Below are 22,900 nucleotides of genomic sequence, written 5' to 3' on the forward strand. Positions count from 1 at the left end.
TGTTACTAGGACTAGAGAGTTTGAGATATAAGGAGGGAGTAATGGAAATAAGGTTCCATTATTCTAAAAGGGAACCAGCGATAATCCTGGAAATTATAGACTGGTGAGTCTCACATCAATGGTAGGGAAGTGACTGGAGAGAAATCTTAGGGATCAGATCTATGAGCACTTTGAAAACCATGGCCTAAGTTGGGAGAGCTAGCGTGGCTTTGTCTGGGGCAGGTCGTGTCTCACTAACTTCATTGAGATTTTTGACAAGGTGACGAGAGCGATGGATTAAGATAGAGCTGTGGAGGTTGTCGACATGGGTTTTAGTAAGGTGCTTAACAAGGTCCCTTATGAGAGGCATGGAATCCATGGTGAATTAGCCTTTTGGATTCGGAACTGGCTTGTCCATAGAAGGTAGAGGATAGTGGTCAAAGGGACAAGTTCTAGCTGGAGGTCTGTGATTAGGGATCTGTACTGAGACCTCTGCTGTTTGTCGTGTATATAAATGATCTGGATGAGAATGTTGATGGATGGGTTAGTAAGTTTGCAGATGATACAAATATTTGTGGTGTTGTGGATAGAATAGAATGCTATCAAAGAATACAGCCCAATATTGATCAATTGCAGATACGGGTGGAGAAATAGCAGATAGAGTTTGTTATTTCAACATCCAGCCAAATGCTGCACCTCCGTAGATCAAATGTAAAGAGGCAGTACTCTGTTAAGGACAAGACTCTTAACAGTGTTGAGGAGAAAAGGGATCATGGGGTTCAAGTTCATTGTTCCCTGAAGGTGGCTGCACAGGTTGATAGGGTGGTTAAGAAGGCATATGGCATGCTTGCCTGTATTAGTTGAGACACTGAGTTCAAAAGTCAGGAAGTTATGTTGCAGCTTTATAAAACTCTAGCTTGGCTGTATCTGGAGTATTACGTACAGTTCTGGTCACCCATTATAAGAAAGGTGTAGCATTGCAGAGGGTGCATGCTGCCTGGATTAGAAGGTATGTGCTATAACAAGAGGTTGGACACACTTGCTTGGTTTTCTCTGGAGCGGTGGAGGCTGAGGGGAGATCTGACAGAGGTTTATACGATTATGAGAGGGATAGATAGAGTAGAACAGACAGTAATGATCTTTCAAATATCACCAGATTCTGGAATGGTTCCTGAAGACTGCAAAAATTGCAAATGTCACTCCACCCTTCAAGAAGGAAGAGAGGCAGAAGAAAGGCAACTATAGGCCAGTTAGTCTGACCTCAGTGGTGGGAAGATGTTGTAGTCGGTTATTAAGAATAAGATCTTGGGGTACTTGGAGGAACATGATAAAATAGACCATAATCTGTATGGTTTCCTCAGGGCAAAATCATGCCTGACAAATCTGCTGGAATTCTTTGAAGAAATAACAAGTAGGATAGACAAAGGAAAATCAGTTGATGTTGTAAATTACGATTTTCAGAAGGCCTTTGGAAAGGTGCTACACATGAGGTTGCTTTATAAGCATTGAGCCCATGGTATTACAGGAAAGATTCTAGCATGGATAAAGCAGTGGCTGATTGGCAGGAGGCAAAGACTGGGGGAAAAAAGGAGGCTTTTCTGGTTGGTTGCTAGTGACTAGTGCTGTTCCACAGGGGGTCTGTGTTGGGATCGATTCTTTTTACATTATATGTAAGTGATTTGGATGATGGAACTGATGGCTTTGCTGCAAAGTTTGGAGATGAAATGAAGATAGGTGGAGGGGCAGGTAGTTTTGCTGAAATAGAGAGGCTACAAAAGGACCTAGCCAGGTTAGGAGAATGGGCAAAGAAGTGGCAGATGGAATACTGTGTAGGGAAGTGTATTGTCACGCACTTTGGTAGAAGAAATGAAAGGTTTGACTATTTTCTAAGTGGAGAGAAAATACAAAAAAAAACTGAGGTGCAAAGAACTAAGGAGTCCTTGAGCAGGATTCTCCAAAGGTTAATTTGCAGGTTGAGTCTGTGGTGAAAAAGGCAAATGCAATATTAGCATTCATTTCAAGAGGACTAGGATGTAAAAGCAAGGATGTAATGTTGAAACTTTACTAAGCACTGGTGAGGCCTCACTTGGAGTATTGTGAGCAGTTTTGGATTCCTTATCTTTGAAAGGATGTGCTGACACTGGAGAGGTTTCAAAGGAGGTTCACAAGAATGACTCCAGGATTGAATGGCTTGTTATATGAAGAGTTTTTGATGGCACTGGGCCTGTATTCACTAGAATTCAGAAAAAAATGGAAGGGTGAACTAATTGAAACCTATTGAATGGTTAAAGGCCTTCATGGAGTTAATATGGAGCAGATATTTCATACGGTGAGAGAGTCTAAGACCAGAGGACAAAGCCTCAGAAGAGAGAACGGAGATGAGGAGAAATTTCCTTAGCTAAAGAGTGGTGAATCTGTGCAATTCTCTGCCACTGGCAGCTGTGGAGGCCATGTCTTTATGTATATTTAAGGAAGAGGTTGTAAGTTTCTTGAATGGACAGGACGTGAAGGAACACGGGGAGAAGGCTGGAGACTGGGGCTGAGAGGATGAAATGGCAAAGCAGACTTAATGACCTAATTCTGCTCCTTTATCTTATGTTCTTATGGTATTTATTTCCCAGAGCTGAAATGTCTAAAACCCCAGGTTATGCATTTAAGCTAATCATTAGTCTCAGCCAGCTGCATCATGGGCACAACCCTTCCTACCATCAAAGACACCTTCAAGTAGTAGCACCTCAAATTGTCATCATCCGTCCCTCTTCTTGTTACTACCATTGAGAAGGAGGTACAGGAGCATGAAGGTCCACACTCAAGAGTTTAGGAGCAACTTCACCACCACCATCAGATTTCTGAATGGTCCACAAACAATACCTCATTATTCCTTCCATTTTTCCACTCTTTATTTTGAAACTTCAATTCCTTTTGTCTCTGCACAGCTGCTGCAAAGCAGTTTCTTCAGATTCTGAATTGTAGAGCAGAATTTCAGGCTTCCTCAGTGATACGAAATACTGTACAAAATATAATTCTGTAATTGAGTTGTACTCCACTTCCAAAAATCAGTTCTATTGTCTTTCGTGGAATCATTTGTGCAAGCTGTGTTACTCTATTATTTTACTGGCAAGACTAATTTTATTTTGATATCAAGTCGTGCTTTCCTGTTTGAGTAGTATGAAATATGATCCTAAAAACGGAACTTCATCTGCCTGCATTAACCCAGTCTTGGGATGGTTTAGATTCTTGGCCTAAACAAAGGATCCCAACCTTTTTTATGCCATGGAGCTTTACCATTAACCTAGGGGTCTACGGACAACAGGTTGGCAACCCTAGGCCTCAAACATTCCAAACCTCATTGACAATGGCAAAACGTGAAATGCTGGAGGAGCTCAGCAGGAATATCTTGTGTTTATTATTTTTAATGAAGTAACTGCTCACCATGTCTACTCTTGGGGAGCCCACTCACTTATTATTAAGTTTCTTAGCCCTGTTAACTATTGGAAGCACCTTTAAGTTTTGCCATCTGTAGGCTTTAGGTAAAAAAAATCACATATATGATGTGTCCTGAAGTGATCGGTTCGTTAAATTTTGATTCATTTTACCAGATGTTAACCTGTGTATCAATTAAAAAGTGTTAGAGAGGGCCGGTTGGTGGCGCAACGACATTGGCGCTGGACCCGGAAGCGGAGGTTTCCAGGTTCAAAACTAGTCGGGTCCGCCCCCGAGTACACTTTCCCTCTGTGCCGGTTTGAGTGTCGAGAATGCAACTCGACCTCGTAAAATAAAGGAAAAATACTGCGACAAATGACTGTATGAGGAGTGGTGCGCCACACAGTCTCTCTCTCGCTCAGCACCTTGTAAAAGTCATGCAAAAGACATCATCGCGGACACCTGCACGGACACGCAGGCGCACAGACTGGCACGCAGATGCACAGACTGGCACGCCCGCAGGCACACGCCCAAAAAAAAAAAGAAAAGTGTGAGAGATGGACCGTAGCATTTATCTAATTACACGTCAGCTGGTTAGTTAGCAACAGCCCTTTTTAAAGGCCACATTGCAGCAAAGATGCTTTTAAAGATTTTGCCCAGTATTATCAGTGTCAGTTTTTGTGTGCAAGTTTTTCTTAACAATTTGGAGTTAACAGTGATCGTAATTGTGTTGTGATTTCTCTGTGTATGATGTGTTGTAGCGTATTTGTGTTAATTCACATTGATTATTTTTGCTTATATATTTTGTTCCACAGGTGCGCATAAGGTACTGCTACAAATTTCAATGAAACACAGTGAACAGATTTCTAGCAGTACTGAACATGTGGAGAAAAACATTGCAGTTGGCAGCTTGATCATCTACATACAGACTACCTGGGATGACCTGTCTAGAGCTGTAACAGTGACACTGAAGAATCACTACAAAGATGTCATGCATGGATGGGAATTGCCAGAGACTTCAACTCTTGTGTATAGTACTGAATATGACTTCATTTCAAGTGGCATTTCTGCAATTGCAATAGGTACATGTTGGCTTGGACCATCTGAGAAACCACCAGTTTCACAGAAACCTTGAAAATGAACGCTCATTTAGATAAAGTTCTTCACTGCCCAATTTTTTGTTGGTTGAACACCTGAAAACTCTTCTAATTCTGATATCCTGCGTTTAGTCAGATTGTGCCTCCAGTTATCTGGACCCCAACGTCTGGATGGCCTCCCTAAACATCTCTCTATCTTCCTATGCTTCCCTGATGTTTAATATACTCCTGAAATCTACTGCTTTGCCCATTTTTTTTCACTATCTTAATTTTTAATTTTGAGCCAAAAGTGTCTAATTTTATCATAATTTTCATTATGTCAGTAATGTTACATATCAACGCAAGTTCATGCTGTTACTCTTTAAATCCCAAAATTTCACAATAACTACAGTCCTGCAATCTGTATCTGAACTCTGTTGCAGAATTCTTGGAATCTCCATTGCACGAGGGATGTAATTTTTTTTTACTTTTTCCAGCACCCCTCGTTCTTTCAAGAAGAAAGTTGTCTGTTTTCTATTAACATAATATGGAAAGTGTGTATTCAATCCTGGGAGCTAATCAGCCTTCAAGTGTACAAATTGCACTTTAGATTATCAAGGCTAACTGGCCCACAAGATATATTTCCAACCGTACACTATCATTTGCCTCTCGGTAACTGCATGCAGCATATCTGAAGTCCCAAAGGTTTCAAAGGTGCATTTAATGTCAGAGAAATGTATACAATATACATCCTGAAATCCTTTTTCTTCGCAAGTGGACTTAACAGAGGTACAAGGGAGGAAGTAAGAGGACAATGTAAAACAAAAATGTAGCAGATTTATTCTTTGGGAGCAATTTTACAACAGATTTGAAAATTAATATGCTTCAATTGCTGTATCTCAAATGCTACACCTTGAATTGTCATAGCACTTATCGTGTATTTTGTGAGGCATTTCATTGATAAACTGACTGTGAGACCCGTGAAAATCTGTGTTGGTTTGGTAGTCTGTAAGTTTCAGGAGTATTATAATTGCAGAGGAACTGTATGTTAACATTCAACACCACTGTTTCATGGTGAAAGGGGACTGAGGAAGTTCAAAAAATACTTTCTGTTTGGTCCCATCCATGTAAATTTTACCTGGATGCATAATTTTTGTCCTTACAAACCGTGCTTAAAACGTCGGATTAAAACAGTTGTTGATTGTGATCAAAAGTTTAAAACCTTCTCTTCAGCAGTAAGTGCTTATTATTTTATAATTATTCTGTTCACATTTTTCATTAACTTATTTTAAGGGAAACTTGTGTTTTATTTTTAAAATTCCTCTACCCTTTTTTTTCATGCCATCATCCTATCCATAGCTGTTAACTTAGCCCTGAATTGATGGGTTAAGGATGGATTTGAGCACTTTGTATGAATACTCAGAATGAAACTCAAAATGCCCATCTCTTCACAATTTCCACTCCTACAGTGAACTCAAGCCTAGTTTGATGTCATCTTGCTGCATTCAGTATAAAAGAAACCTCTGAGATCACTATCCTAGAATAAGAAATTGGATTAAGGGATTGGTCAATTGAGGTAAAGTAGCAAACTTTTCAGAAAGCTTAGAGTAGATGCTTCCTGTAGAAAGAAAAAAATCCAAGAGGGCGAGTACATTATCTGTAATTAACTTAAAAAAGAAGATGGTATCAGAATTACAGTAAAAGCAGATGGCAAGTCAGAATATAGTACAACATGTAAAAGACAGAAATGGAAGAAAAAATAGCACACAAACCAGAAATAGAAATACTGTAGTAATTTCTATTGAAGTGAGAGAGAAAAATTCAGAAGGTGAACATATGGTTCTTTAGAAAATGAGTCTGTGGAGTTAATAATAGTAACGAAGGAGGTGGTAGATAAATGAAGTGGATGTTTTGCATGTTTCTTCATGATAGATATATCCAGAAATATATCATTTATAATGAGGTAAGGAATAGTAAATTAGATGCTCGGAGGAAGGAAAAAAGTTGATGATGGCATGGGTTTTAATTTTCCAAAAGTCTGGGTATGGGGACTGTTCTAGTTCATTGAAAAATAGCAAAATCACTTCATTTTAAAAAAAAAAGATAGAAAACAGGAAAATTACAGTACAATTAACTTGGCATCTGTCATAAGGTTAAAAGCTGTTATTAAAGTCATATAGCTGGGCGCTCAAAAAATTTCAAGATAATCAGAACAGCATGGTTTTGGGGAAGGGAAATCATATTAGACCAATTAATAAATTATAATAAATAATAAATTAAGAACTCTTTAAAGAAGTGTCATGGATAAAGGAGAAATGTTGAATTTATTATACGATCCATGAAACATTTGATAAAGTGCTGCATCAAATTAACAGCAGAAAATAAAACCTCCAGTTGCAGAAGTTAGCATAATGGTGTGGACAGAAGATTGACAAATAGTAGGCACAAATGAGTCTTTCTTGGAATCAAAGATAAAGCAATAGGTATACCTTGGAGATTGCTACTGGGGTCACAACTTCTAGCAATTTATGTTAAGGACTTGGACAAAGCTGCCGAGAGTCCAAGTGCTCCTTTACAAACTTTAGGAGTTGGGAACTATTGTTTAGAAGAGCTTTCAAATGGACATTAATAGGTTTAAGTGAGCAAGAAAAAACTTATGGCAAATGGAATATAATATAGGTTAATGTGGAATCTGTACATTTTGGTAGGAAAGGTAAAATGCAGCATATTATTTAAATGGTGAGATAATACTTTAATGCACTTGTTGCAAAATATTAGTAGGTAGATACAGCTAGTAATTGGATGAGCTTATTGTTTATTTCTAGAGGGACTGAATACACACAGAAGTTATGTTTAGTGGGGCTGAGGAGCCAGTGAGCAACTCCTGTTCTTAATTTGTATGTGAGCTTTAGTTACAGAAAACATTAGTGAGTCCATTATCTGGAGTACAGTTCAGTATTGGTTTCCTGATTTAAGAAAGAATGTTAATGCATTGGAAGCAGTTGAGAGAAGGTTTTCTGGATATGTATCTAGAATTGAGTGGCTCATCTTGAGGAAAGATTGGACAGGTTGAGTTGCATTTTATCATGCAACAGTGATTGAAACATATGCAATCCTGAGAGGTCTTGATGGGGGATGTGGAAAGAATGTTTTTTCTTGTTGATGAATCTAGAACTAGGGTTCACTATTTAACAGTAAAGGGTTGCCTATTTAAAATGGCTGATGCAATTAAGTTTTTCTTTAATCTCAAAGGTCAGGAATTTTTGAAACTCACAGTGGTGATGGAAGAAGCTATTGAATATCTTTAAGGCAAATATTGATGGACTCTAAATAAGCAAAGCAAGAACATACTGTGGGTAGACAGAAATGCAGAGTTCTGATTACAATCAGATTTCCCACAAGCTTATTAAATGATGACAATGACTTGAGGATCCACATGATTTAGGCCAGCCTGTGATTTGTTGGTGAAAATGTATGTTCATCTGAAACTATAGGTTTTCTGCTGCTTACCAATATTGATGGAGCATTTCTGTTCCCTATTGTTTTGGCTTCAAGATGGTAAAAATGAAGGGGATCTGCTTCTGAATTGTAGCACAAACTTAAATTTCATGTTTCTTTTACAGGTGATGAAATTTGGATGCCAGGACACATTTTGACAGCCTCTCCTTGGTCATTGATAAAATGGAGCCAAAATAATTTTGTCACGGTATTCTTAAATGGTTAGATTATTTCTGTTACTGTGACACTATAAATTACAGTCATTGCTGCTTGCTTACCTTCTGTTTTATTCTCTAAGTCCATCCTGATTTTTTCGAAGTTAAAACACAGGAAGAATCAATTCAGTAAATTATGTTTTCAGTATGAGCAAGCTACTCTTGATTTAATTTTAAATGAAATCTTAACTTCATCTTTGATTGTAATGATCCTTACTGATTTCTTTAATAAGGTATTTTAGGTTTAGTATTGGTAGGTTTTGATAAATTATCTTTCAGTTAAAGGAATCCAGAAGCGCATGGTTAGATTGTAAATTTAGTTTGATTCTTTATTATTTAGTATGTAGTGAAAGTAGAAACTATGTTTCTAAATCTTCCCTTGTAATTTCCAAATATCTAAAGTTATTGAATCTTTTGTTCATTGTTGTCCATACTTCCCTAAGGTCCTTTGATGTATAATGTATTTTACAGGAAGTTGGTAAAATGGTTACACTGAATTAGCGCAATTTACTTGCGCCTTATTGTAGAGTAATTGTACAATGGATGATGTAATCATTTAAGAAATCAGACTTTTCTAATGTTAGTGTAATTTATATCTTTTTAATGGGCGCAGTTACATTTGGAATATTCCAATTGGGTAACTTGTATCCAGTAATAATTTTCATCAAGATCAGATTTTTATAAATAATGGGATACTGGGTGAAACATCAGTCACCAACTACACTAAACAAGAACTCAAGGGTGTATTATCATTATTTTTCTGTCCATTTATGTTTATAATAGAACACTTTTTTTGAAAAACATCTAGTGTTTCTGTCTGACTGCGAAATAAAATCCCCTATTTATCATTTGTAACATCTTCAGTGATGTTTTTTAACCTGGCATCAATTTTGTCATTCTTTTTGTCCTTGTGTAGTGCATTTTGTTTTACATACTTTGCTGATAATGTTTGAACCTTCCGTGGTGCAGTACTGACTAATGAATATATGATATATAAAAGTTTACATTTTACACTACTAACACTTGATTTTCAACAGTTTTACAGGAGGGGTTCCTTGACAGCATAGCTTATGCCTCTCTCATTCCTGTCTGTATACTTCAGAACTACCTCCGGCTGGTATGATAAAAAAATATTAATATTAAAATGAAGTACTTTGTTATTTGTTTAGTTTTTAATATGCAGCATGATATTGTGCTTTTGATTAATACTAGATTATGAGAACACTCAGTCCTCTTTTTATTGTCATTTAGAAATGCATACATGCATTAAGAAATGATATAATGTTTCTCTGAAGTGATATCACAGAAAACAGGACAAACCAGACACTAACACTGACAGAACCACATAATTATAACATATAGTTACAGCAGTGCAAAGCAATACCATAATTTGATGAAGAAGAAACCACGGGCACGTAAATAAAGTCTCAAAAGTCCCCGAGTCGATCGACTCCCGAGTCCCCGATAGCAGGCGGCAAAAGGGAGAAACTCCCTGCCATAAACCTCCAGCACCGTCAACTTGCCGATGCCTTGGAAGCAGCCGACCACAACCAACACTGAGTCTATCCATCCGAAAACTTCGAGCTTCTGAACAGCGTCTCCGATACAGCCTCCCGAGCGCCTTCAACCTCGCCCTGGCCGCTGAAACAAGCAAAGCCGAGGATTTCGGGGCCTTCAGCTCCGGAGATTCTGGTTACCACACAGTAGCAGCGGTAGCGAAGCGGACATTTCAGAAGTTTTCCAGATGTTTGTCCGTGCTCTCACTTCTGTCTCCATCAAATTAGAATTGTGCACGGTCCCCTACTTGACAAATAACAGCCATCATCACCGAAGTGGCTGCGCGCACTGCTGTCGCGCCGCCATCTTCTCCTCCCATATAAATGGAATTTTATTTCAAGGGCATCTATTTTGATTGCTAAGCTTTACCATTAAAACAAACATTTGAAATCATTTTTTAGATTATTGATAAAGACTATATTATATGTAGCTACCTGAAATGTAGAATAGAGAACCATAAGATACTTAACGGATAAGATAGTATTTTTTGAATGTATTTAGAAACTTTCATTTGTAATATCTAATATAGTATTTAGTTCACAAAAAATGTTCTAAATCATTCAATAGTCACTGACAACAAACTCAAAAACAAACTGAAAAAAACAAACTCAGTCACCTGATTGACTTGTGTTTGACAGAAAACAAGCTCCCAGTGATTTGTTGCAAGTTTATCCTTTCTAGTGCAATGTTGAGTAAAATGGATAGTGTCTGCTGCAGACTTCATTAGCTAAGAAACAAAAGAAATTATTATGAATAAAGGAGAAATTTTAGATTTATTGGTGAAGCTGAACTTAACTCTACCAAGTCCTTCAAAAGATTGCGAGATCGCTTGATCAATAGATGCAATCAGAAGAGCTAATAGAATCCATCCTAAATATCAGACTATGCCAAGATGGAGCCAGTGAACCACACCGATGTTTTCTGGTCTACTTATAAAACTTTTAAATATACCTCTTCTGAACTACTCCACACACCGTCCTTACACAGCTGGAGAGGAGGGATGCTCATGAGAAAATGCTGTTTTCGGACTACAGTTCAGCATTCAACCCCATAATTTCCTTCAGGCTTGACCAGAAGCTCAGGACCTTGGCCTTCACATTGTCTGCCAATTAAATTTGCTGACGACACTACACTGATTGGTCTAATCTCAAACAATAATGAGGCAGCCTACAGAGAAGAAGTCATCACCCTGACACAGTGGTGTCAAGAAAACAACCTCTCCCTCAATGTCACAAAAACAAAGGAGCTGGTTGTGGACTACAGGAAGAACAGAGACAGGCTCACCCTATTGACATCAATGAATCTGGAGTTGAGAGGGTGAACAGCTTCATGTTCCTCAGTATACACATCACTGAGGGTCTCACGCGGTCTGTACATGCTGGCTGTGTGGTGAGAAAAGCACAACAGTGCCTCTTTCACTTCAGATGCTTGAAGAAGTTCAGCATGAGTCCCCAGATCGTAAGGACTTTCTACAGGAGTACACTTGAGAGCATCCTGACTGACTGCCTGGTCTTGGGAACTGTACTTCCCTCAATTACAAGAATCTGCAGAGAAAGGTGCGGACAGCCCAGCACATCTGCGGATGTGAACTTCCCACTATTCAGAACATTTACAGAGACAGATACATAAAAAGGGCCCAAAGGATCACTGGGGACCCGAGTCACCCCAACCACAAACTGTTCCAGCTGCTACCATCCAGGAAACTGTACCGCAGCATAAAAGCTGGGACCAACAGGCTCCAAGACAGCTTCTTCCACCAGGCCATCAGACTGATTAATTCATGCTGACACAATTGTATTTCTAAGCTATATTGACTGTTCTGTTGTACATCTTACAGTTTGCTGTTGTTCAGTTGTTAAGTCGAGTCTGACTCTTCACGATCCCATAGGGTCTAAAGGGTTTTCGTGGCAAGATACGGAAGCAGATTGCCAGGCCTTTCTTCCACGCAGATACTGCTGCTGTCCAGGTGGGACCTGGCTGGATTTGAACTCAGGACCATCTGCCTTGAAGTCCAGTGCTGATACCACTACACCACCAACCGGCCCCCATCTTACTGTACATACTATTTATTACAAATTACTATAATTTACACATTGTACATTCAGACGGAGACGTAACATAAAGATTTTTACTCCTCATGTATGTGAAGGATGTAGGAAATAAAGTCAATTCAATTCAATACTCTCACTGCAATCTTCAGCCTGTATTTTCCTTATAAGCAATGTACTTTTGAACTGTCTCAAATGAACAAGCGACATGTTGATCTGTGTATATGAAATGAGAATTTTTAAATCTCCTCTCTTTCTTGCCTTTCACCATTTTGGTAAAGAGTCAATGCCTTCGCATTTTGACTAATAATTTAATCTTACATCATCTCTTCACAATATTTTCAACTAAACCTCGTAACAATGTCACTTATTGTGTCCTCACTAAACCTGGATGTGCAGTTATGTTGTTTCTAAACATACTGTGAAAATGTGCTCCAGCACAAAACCTTGAAGAACATCACTTTTCACTTCCTGTCAGCCTGATTACCCTATTCACAAAATTTCCTAACTGGATCAAAATGGGCTTCATCTTTGGTTAAGTGCCTAAGACTTCAACAGGTGCATTCAGAAAGTCTATAAATACCATTTAGCAACAACAAATGTTGCCCTGACCATGTTTTTAAAAAAAATCAGTCAAGCATATGAGGCATAGTGAATTCTGTTTGATCTAAAGTGTCAGTTGTGTGTTTTTTCAGAGATCAAGAACTGCTTATTTACAACTTTTTCTGTGTTAACTCTCAGATGTGTGAACCTTTATTTTGAATTGTCTTAACAGGTTGAGCAATATCGTAATGTAATTTTTCATGGACCAGTGGGAAGCTGTCAAGACCATGTTGCACACCAAGTTGCAAACTGTATTAAGGTAAATTGATTCCCTCATCATACTTTTCTGCATTGTTAAGCATTTTAAATTCAAAAGTTTTTTGTTTATACAGGAAGACTAAACATGATTTTTAAAACCTGAATGAAATCTCTCCTCTAGCCAATCTGCTCGGCCAATGTTGTCATATGTTTAAGATTGCTTTTGGAGAATTGTAGATCTAAACACACATTTCCTCATGGCTGTCTTTTTTTATTTGTCATAAAACTTTTAAAATAAATAGGCCAATCTCAAATGAAATTGTGGATGTACAAAGCAGGATTAAGGATGCAGATAATTGGACAACCAGCTGTAATATTTCTTCATTTATACTTGTGAATTCTGTCTTTAATTTTAGGTATGTGTAAATTCTTAAGTCTGCTTTTATAACAAAGCTGCTCAGTAAATATATTGGCCTGATATTTTGGTTGACTGTGTTTTTATTTTAACCAGGTTAGTTTGACTAAACAGATGATGAAGATCAGCAAATTTTCAACACAAATTAACACAAGCCAGTTTTCTGTCGCAGCTTGCAGTGAAACGGCTAACATTTTTGTGGCTGGCAAAGCCCCAAATTACATTAGTTTTCACTGACGTTCTTGTTTGCAGTTTGAAGAGCATACTTTATTAACTTTAAGCTACAAAAGCAAAAATAAGTACATTTTAAAAGTGCTGGAAGCATGCATTTTCCTAACTAGTAAATGTAGTTACAAAATATCATTTCAAAATAATTTTAAAAAATCATTTTTTTGTTTAATCGCAAATGGAGTTCTGATTACTGGTTAACTGCATCCATTTGTGCTCAATCTCTTTTTAAAAGTTGCTTTAACAAAACCTAATGGTAATATTGTTGAAATATATCAGAATAAACTTTAAAGGATTTTTATATTAAGCTATGAAATGTTTCTTGATTATCATTGTTCCTTGTAGCATTTATGTTTGCTAAATGCATTTTTCAAATGAGACTGAGTGACAATGGGTAAACAAACATTTCTCAAAACCTGTGTTTCTGGGACATTACTATACAACCACTGTTTGACTGTGCCCAAAATGGAAAAAATTTGGCTTCATCTATTTTAATTATATATTCTGTCTGTAGTAGGATTGATAATGTAAACTCTATTGTTCCTAAGTCGCACCTTCCCATTAAAGATATAATCGATAAGTATAAGTAATTTCCATTTGAAATGAAGACAAGGGAATGGATTGGACACATTACACAGTTGTGAGAGTTTTTATGTAATGGATAACACTGACAGCTTACTTAGAAATATTGCCATTTTTCTATTTTCTATGATGTGCATATTTCAAAGCAAACTCACAAAGTCCAGTGGGCCGTGACAATAGTGGAAAAGACAAACTGATTCATAATATCTCTGCAGCAGGGCTTGGATCCAAAATACTAAATTGACCAACATAAACCATAAGTGGTGCATGTGAATGTTGTAATGGTACGATTTTGCTAACATTCTGCCAGTGGTTACAGTGAGCATGTTCAAAGTAAATGTTGAACTTTGTATATGTCACCATATTTCCCTGTGGCTGTTCACAGTAGAAAAAGAAATATAATAGAAGCAATGAGAAACTATTCACAAAGGTTAAGAAACAACCAATGTGCTGAAGAAGACAAACTGCTCAAATACAAAAAATAAATAAATAGTAAATAAATAATACCAGGAACATGAGTTGTAGAGTCCTTGAAAGAGAGTCCATAGGTTGTAGAATCAGTTCAATGTCTAGGTAAGTGAAGTTATCCACCCTGATTCAGGAGCCTGATGGTTGAAGGGTAATAACTGTTCCTGAACCTGATTGTGTGGGACCTAAGGCTCCTGTACCACTACCTTGAAGGCAGCAGCGAGAAGAGAGCATGGCCTGGATGGTGGGCCGTCCTTGTTGATGGATGCTGCTTTCTTGTGGCAGCGCTCCTTGTAGGTGTGGTCAGTGTTGGGGAGGGTTTTTCTTGTGACGGACTAGGCAGTAACCACTACAATTTCTCGGCTTTTCTGTTTTTGGCACTAATGTTTGTGCTCCAGGCCATGATGTAACCTGCCAGGATTCTCTCCACTGTATATCTGTAGAAGTTTAGATGGCATGACAAAATCTATGCAAACTTCTAACAAAGTAGAGACGTGGCCCTGCCTTCTTTGTAATGGAATATGTCAGCATATTCTAAACTTCTGTGCCTGCACAAGGCATTATAGAAGTTTGAAATGTACTGGGCACATCTAACTTCACACACTTCTGACTATACTATGATTCTGCAATTCTGACAGATTCACCAGGTGCAGTTTGACTCCAGCCCCATAGCTCCATCAGAGCCACAGCTAGTATATGTTGGGGTGAATTGGGTTAGTCTGAGTGTAAAACACCTCTTCATTTTGGTGGCAATTGTGTAATGCTTAAATTTCGTGCAAGTTATTTTCTAATTAGGCTTTACTGTGTTCTTTCTAATGTATCCTTGATGTTGCACCCATATTGTACTGTCTCAGTACTTTTATATTAGCGTGCTGTCACACTTACTTTTTATTCACAGTTATTTTGTAAATAACACTATCCTTTGCATTTCTGGTTAGATGCTAACTGCATTTCATTGGCTTTGTATCTGTACTTGGCACAATGACAATAAAGTTGAATCTAATCTAATCTAATATGCTGAATCAAGAAACAATCCTCCTATCTTAACAGTAGGGCAAAATCCTGCATTCGATGAATTTGCCAGTGTTTAGAAAGTCTTGATCTATCATTTGGATCTAATCTCCATAGCCACATCAGGAGAAGTGCCTGCTTGTAAGACTCTATGTATGTTATCTATATCACTCCTGACTGATCTGTGAAGCAATCACTCCACGTGTTTCTATTCTTGCAGCACAAGCAGGAAGCTATTGGTTCCATCTGTGAAATAATACAGATTGAGATGGAAACCAGTTTATCAAAGGACCAGCTGGTGGAGTTGTTTATTCAAAGAGGTAAGAGATTTGTAATTGGGGTGACATTCTGTAGAAATGAAAGTATTAAAAAACTGACAGTGCAGTGGTGTGAATGAAATTTCTTGTCAATAGCAACCTTGGTTTTGTGGTGGCATTGATGGTGAAAGTAGTGGTGCCTGCCTTGGAACTAACAGGAACACAAGGATTTTCACACATTTCCAGACTAATCTGAAAATTGCTTTCAATAGAGCAGCATCCTCCCGCTTGCTGCATCCTCTTGAGCAATAAAGGGAAATCACGTGGAATTATGCAAATTCCTGGAATTGTTCCTGCTGTTTAATATTCTGAAAACCTTTATTTTAGTTACATGGCTAATGGGATATTTTAATGCTGCAAAGCCATGATTACTGCTCAGGAAATAATTCAGATCTGTAAAGTCGATTGTTTTGCATGAATCTTTCGAAAGAGGGTATTTTTGCTTTTATTAGGTTTACTTCTGAAGTGTCAGCTGCTACTTTAATTCTTATAAATGGACTTCCATACAATATTTAAAACCTTAATTCAAAATTGGTTCATGGTCTGCGAAATTTCTTTAAAGCGATTTCTCAGTCAGCTTAATGACACCACAGCTGCTAGGCACCAGGGATTCCCATTGAAATGAAGTCTGATGGCAGTGTTCTTCGGACAGAGCAGGTTTCTTGCCAGAGACTGCTGGGTCTTAGTGGGAGGTGTTCAAGGTCAACAGTAAGCGCTGTGCTGTTTCTTTACTGCTCACTGCACATTCTGGACCAATATCTAAGGTAATTTATGGATATTCAGGTTTGCAGAATTCAGACACTTGGATAATAACCAAATTATGTAAACATCATCAAGAGTAGAATTTCCATTCAACTGAGAATAAATTACCTTTAATAGTACTTGGTAGTGCTCTTCTCTGTGTCTTTGGGGCAGCTCAGGGAATGTAGTGTTACGGTACTAAGATTAAAGCCTGTCACGAGCCTTGTGGCCCATCAGGCGGGTGCTTATGCCGGTTTCCGTGGCGTGAAGCGACTGGGAGTATGAGAATCCCCCCCCCGGATAGGATGCCAGTCTGTCGCGAGGTTAACCCCCAACAATTTTGTCGGTACCCATTCTCAGCTGGGTAGACTGGAGCAGTGTGTGGTTAAGTGCCTTGCTCAAGGACACACACGTTGCCTCGGCCGAGGCTCAAACCCATGATCTTCAGATCACTGGTCCAACGCCCTAACCACCTAGCCACGCGCCACCTGTTATGGTAGTAAGGAGTTGAATATTTAAGGTGATTGACTATGTGCTGATTAAGCAGATTGTATTATCTTGCATATTTTCTGACTTTTAATTGTTTTTTTGACATGCACTCGTCCAAGCTAGTGGAAAGTATTCCATTTGTAGACACGAGCTGGGGTACTCACCACTGACTACATCACCTTGATCGCCCCCTTGCAGCTGTGATAGCTGCTCCAGTTAGGCTTCCGGTGAATGGTGATCTCCCCACCCCCCAGGATGTTGCTGATAGTGAATTCAGGATGGTAATCTCAAAATGAATCAGAATCCAGTTTATTATAACTGGCATACATCATGAAATTTGTTGTTCTGTAGCAGCAAAACAGTGCAAAACATAAAGCTTACTGTAAGTCACATTTAGTAACTAAATATTACAAAAGACTAGCAACAGAGTAGTATTGATGGCTCATTCTGAAATCTGATGGTGGAGGGAAAGAAGCTGTTCTTAAAAGTGGAGTGTCGCTTTTCAAGCTCCTATACCTCCTCCCTGATGGTAGTACCGTGAGGCGAGCATGTCACAGGGTGAGGGTGATGCATGAGGCAAGATGTCCTTGATAGCAGGGAAGCTTGTGTGTGATTAGCTGCGTTATCATGATCAATCTAAATAATTCTTGTTTATAGAAAAGTACAGTGCCTATAAAAAGTACTCACCCCTCGTGGAAGTTTTCATGTTTTATTGTTTTACATCATCGCATCACAGTGATTTCATTTGGCTTTTTTTGACACTGATCGACAGAAAAAGACTCTTTCATGTCAAAACAGATCTCTACAAAGTAATCTAAAGTGAACAGCCCTTTTCAAGTCCAGCCACAAATCCTCAATTGGTTTGAGGTCTGGACTCTGACCTGGCCACTCCAGGACATTAACTATGTTGTTTTTAAGCCATCCCTGTGTAGCTTTGGTTTTATGCTTGGGGTCATTGTCTTGCTGGAAAAGAAATCTTCTCCAAAGTTACAGTTCTCTTACAGACTGCATCAAGTTTTCCTCTAGGATTTCTCTGTTTATTTTGCTGCATTCAGTTCACCCTCTACCTTCACAAGCTTTCCAGGGCCTGCTGCAGTGAAGCATTCCCACTGCATGATGCAGCCACCGCCATGCTTCACGGTAGGGATGATGTGCTTTTGATGATGTGTGGTGTTTGGCTTATGCCAAACATTACATTTAGTCTGATGGCCAAAAAGCTCAATTTTGGTTTCATAAGACCATAGAACCTTCTTCCAGATGACTTCAGAGTCTCCCACATGTCTTCTGGCGAACTCTGCTGAGATTTTATGTGAGTAGTTTTCAACAGTGGCTTTCTCTTTGCCACTCTCCTATAAAGCTGTGACTGGTAAAGCATCCGGCAGCAGTTGTTGTATGCACAGTCTGTCCCATCTCAGCCACTGAAGCTTGTAATTCCTCCAGAGATGTCATAGGTCTCTTGGTGGCCTCCCTCACTAGTCTCCTTGCATGGTCACTCAGTTTTTGAAGATAGCATGTTCCAGGCAGATTTACAGTTGTGCCATATTCTTTCCATTTCTTGACTTGGAAGTTTTCTTGTTCTTCATCTTCTGACTTGTGCTTTTGAATAATGTTTTTGCAGAGTTGCTTGCATTGTTTTTTTGTCTTCGTGGTGTAGTTTTTGCTAGGATACTGTCTCACCAGCTGTTGGACCTTCTAGATACAGGCATATTTTTACTGCAATTGAAACACCTTGACTGCACAGAGGTCTCCAAAAACAGATCTCTGTTTAACTAATCATGTGACTTTTCAAACCAATTGGCTGCACCAGTGATGATTTGGTGTTTTTAGTGATTTTCCTGATTTGATGGAGACAGACGTGAGAGCACAGCGGAACATCTGGAAAACTTCTGAAATGTCTGCTTTGCTACCGCTGCTACTGTGTGGTAACCGGAATCTCTGGAGCTGAAGGCCTCGAAATCCTCGGCTTTGCGTGTTTCAGCGGCTGGGAAGAAGTCGAAGGCGCTCGGCAGAGGATGGCGCTCGGGAGGCTGTATCGGAGAGGCTGCTTGGAAGCTCGGAGTTTTTGGACGGATGGACTCAGTGTCGGCTGGGGTCGGCTGCTTCCAAGGTATCAGCAAATTGACGGTGCCTGGAGGTTTATGGCAGGGAGTTTCTCCCTTTTGCCGCCTGCTATCAGGGACTCAGGAGTTGATCGACTCGGGACTTTGAAACTTTTTTTTACTGTGCCTATGGTCTGTTCTTTATCAAATTATGGTATTGCTTTGCACTGCTGTAACTATATGTTATAATTATGTGGTTTTGTCAGTGTTAGTCTTTGGTCTGTCTTGTTTTCTGTGATATCACTCCGGAGAAACGTATCATTTCTTAATGCATGTATGCATTTCTGAATGACAATAAAAGAGGACTGAGTGTTCTCATAATCTAATCTAATCTAGTGTGCCATTTTAAAGGGGGGGTGTGAATACTTATGCAATTGATTATTTTGTGTTTTATATTTATAATTAATTTAAATCACTTTGTAGAGATCTGTTTTCACTTTGACACAAAAGATTCTTTCTCTGTTGATCAGTATCAAAAAAGCCAAATTAAATCCACTGTGATCCAATGTTGTAAAACAATAAAACATGAAAGCTTCCAAGGGAAGTGAATACTTTCTGTAGGCACCTTATCATACCTCGTAGCAGCAAATCAATTGTACTGTAGCTTAAAGGGTGGTACCGTAGCATAGCGGTTCACACAACTCTTTACAGTACAGGTGACCCAGGTTCAATTGTGCTGTTGCTTGTCAGAAGTTTGTACGTTCTCCCTGTGACCACATGGGTTTCCTCCAGGTGCTCCGGTTTCCTCCCACAGTCCAGAGAAGTAACGGATTTTAGGTTAATTGGTCATTGTAAATTGTCTTGTGATTAGGCTCAGATTAAATCAGGAGATTTCTGGGCCGTGTGGCTTGAAGGGCCGGCAGTGCCTATTCTGCGCTGTATCTCAATAACTAAATAAATATTCTTTTAAAAGTTATGCTGTGGTGGTAGAGTTAGGTTAATAAGTTGTGAGATACGTTGAAAGATTGGAGCGACTGGGCTTGTATACACTGGAATTTAGAAGGATGAGAGGGGATCTGACTGAAACATTTAAGATTATTAAGGGATTGGACACGCTGGAGGCAGGAAGCACGTTTCCGCTGATGGGTGAGTCCAGAACCAGAGGCCACAGTTTAAGAATAAGGGTTAGGCCATTTAGAACGGAGTTGAGGAAAAACGTTTTCACCCAGAGAGTTGTGGATCTGTGGAATGCTCTGCCTCAGAAGGCAGTGGAGGCAAATTATCTGGATGCTTTCAAGAAAGAGATAGAGCTCTTAAAGATAGTGGAGTCAAGGGATATGGGGAGAAGGCAGGAACGGGGTACTGATTGTGGATGATCAGCCATGATCACAGTGAATGGCGGTGCTGGCTCGAAAGGCCGAATGGCCTACTCCTGCACCTATTGTCTACGTGTAGCCTTGTGGCAATACATGTTCAAAGACATTATTATAGAAAGGCCCAGCACAGAAATGGGTTGTTTGCACCCACATCATCCACACTGATTAGATGCCCATCTATGATTATCCCATGTCCCCACGTTAGGCCACTAACCTTCGCAGCCTTCCCCTATCAAGTACCTGTTCAGACACCTGCCAAACATGATGATTAGATGTGTTTCCGCCACCTATCCTGGTAGCTCAAGATTGTTTAATGTCATTTACAGTACACAAGTGTAAAGGAAAAATAAATAATTGTTACTCAGAATCCAGTTCAGCACAAAAAGAAACACAAGATAAAGAGCACAATAATGAAATACATCAGTTGTATGTCTGTAAAGTTACCCCCAGCACAGGAGCATCTATATCTGACAGGATATGGTAAAGTATTGGGTGGTTGTGGGTTGTGGGGGTCGGTTAATTGGTGGAGGTGTTGAATAGCTTTACTGCTTAAGGAAAGTAAATTTTTGAGTCTGGTAGTCCTGGTATGAATGCTACGTAGCCTCCATCCTGATGGGAGTGGGACAAACAGTCCATGAGCAGGATGGTTGGGATCCTTCATGATGTTACTGGCCCTTTTCTGGTGACTTTCTGCATACATGTCCCTGGTGCCGGTGATGTGTTGGGCAGGTTTGACTATCCACTGTAGAGCCCTCCTGTCTGCTTCAGCACCGTGCAGTGATGCAGCTTGTTAGATTGTTCTCCACTGCACATCTGTAGGATGTGAGTATAGATAGATAGACATACTTTATTGATCCCGAAGGAAATTGGGTTTCGATACAGTTGCACCAACCAAGAATAGAGTATAAATATAGCAACATAAAACCATAAATAATTAAATAATAATATGTAAATTATGCCAGATGGAAATAAGTCCAGGGCCAACCTATTGGCTCAGGGTGTCTGACCCTCCAAGGGAGGAGTTGTAAAGTTTGATGGCCACAGGCAGGAATGACTTCCTATGACGCTCTGTGCTGCATCTCGGTGGAATGAGTCTCTGGCTGAATGTACTCCTGTGCCCACCCAGTACATTATGTAGTGGATGGGAGACATTGTCCAAGATGGCATGCAACTTGGACAGCATCCTCTTTTCAGACACCACCGTGAGAGAGTCCAGTTCCATCCCCACAATATCACTGGCCTTACCAATGAGTTTGTTGATTTTGTTGGTGTCTGCTACCCTCAGCCTGCTGCCCCAGCACACAACAGCAAACATGATAACACTGGCTGCCACAGACTCATAGAACATCCTCAGCATAGTTGTGCATAGAACAACTCCCTTCAGCCTACTCAGAATGTAGAAGCATTGGTGAGCTTTCCTGATTGTGTAGAATGTGCAAGATGTGTACTCCCAGGATGCCGTCGATGTAAAGAGGGTTGTGAGTTCTTCCACCTTTTCTCTGTAGGCCATCTGATTGTTGATAGTGATGAGCCCCAGCACTGTCGTGTCGTCGCCGAACCTGCCAACATGCTTTCTCGGTTGTTTGGCCGTGCAGTCATGTGTGACCAGAGTGTACGGCAATGGGCTCAGCACAAACCCTGAGGAGAACCTGTATGGAGGATGATGGAGAGGGAGGAGCCTCTGTACATGCTGACTCTCTGAGGTCGATTGGTGAGGAAGTCCAGCACCCAGTGGCACAGTGGTGTATTTAGATTATGAAGACACGCAGTCCTCTTTTATTGTCATTTAGTAATGCATGCATTAAGAAATGATACAATATTTCCTCCGGTGTGATATCACAAAACACAGGACAGACCAAGACTGAAAAGACTGACAAAACCACATAATTATACATATAGTTACAACAGTGCACAATACCATAACTTGATGAAGAAGTCCATGAGCACAGTAAAGTTCAAAGTTTCTCCAATGTCCCACATCTCACGCAGACGGGAGAAGAAAGAAAAACTCTCCCTGCCGTACTGACCACAATCTGACTCTGAGTCATCCGAAAACTTCGAGCTCTGATCAGCTCTCCGACACCGAGCACTGAGCGCCATCTCTGTCTGAACGATTCGACCTCCTCCTCAGTCGCCAAAAGCAGGCAAGGCTGGGGATTTTGAGGCCTACCCTCCAAAAGATTCCTGATCACAGAGTAACGACAGCAGCGAATGGGCGTTTCAGAAATTTCTCCAGATGTTCCTCTGTGCTTTCACGTCCATTCTCCATCAAATCAGAATTGTCCATGGCCCCTATTTAACAGATACGATATCATTTTTCACCGGAGGGCTGCACACGCAGGCGCGCCGCCATCTTCTCCTCCTGCCTTTAGACCAAGGAGCAGGGGTTTGTTCACCAAGGTCCTTGGGACAACAGTGTTGAATGCCAAACTGAAATCCAGAAACAGTGTTCTGACATGTGCCCCACACAAAATGCTGGAAAACTCTGCAGGCCAGGCAGAATCTATGGATAAGAGTACAGTCGCCGTTTCGAGCCGAGACTCATTTTGTAGGTTTGTCAGGGCCAGGTGCATGGCAGGTGATATGACACCTGTTGCAGAGCAGTTCTGACAGAAAGCTTATTGGTGGGTGTCCAGT

The 22,900-nt window shown here is 39.8% G+C and overlaps 1 protein-coding gene across 4 annotated transcripts in view; it reads left to right on the forward strand.

The window, feature by feature from the left end:
- The window catches only part of cttnbp2 (cortactin binding protein 2), a 153,747-nt gene that overhangs the window by 87,931 nt on the left and 42,916 nt on the right, over positions 1 to 22,900 (forward strand). For all 4 annotated transcript variants that reach the window (XM_072267579.1, XM_072267577.1, XM_072267580.1 and 1 more), the window contains 5 exons: positions 4,218 to 4,484; positions 8,102 to 8,197; positions 9,229 to 9,308; positions 12,572 to 12,658; positions 15,522 to 15,621. In XM_072267579.1, coding sequence (XP_072123680.1) covers positions 4,218 to 4,484; positions 8,102 to 8,197; positions 9,229 to 9,308; positions 12,572 to 12,658; positions 15,522 to 15,621 — 630 coding nt within the window. The remainder of the gene's footprint in view (positions 1 to 4,217; positions 4,485 to 8,101; positions 8,198 to 9,228; positions 9,309 to 12,571; positions 12,659 to 15,521; positions 15,622 to 22,900) is intronic.

This window comes from Mobula birostris, chromosome 9 (genome assembly GCF_030028105.1).
Source record: "Mobula birostris isolate sMobBir1 chromosome 9, sMobBir1.hap1, whole genome shotgun sequence".
NCBI classification, from domain to species: domain Eukaryota; kingdom Metazoa; phylum Chordata; class Chondrichthyes; order Myliobatiformes; family Myliobatidae; genus Mobula; species Mobula birostris.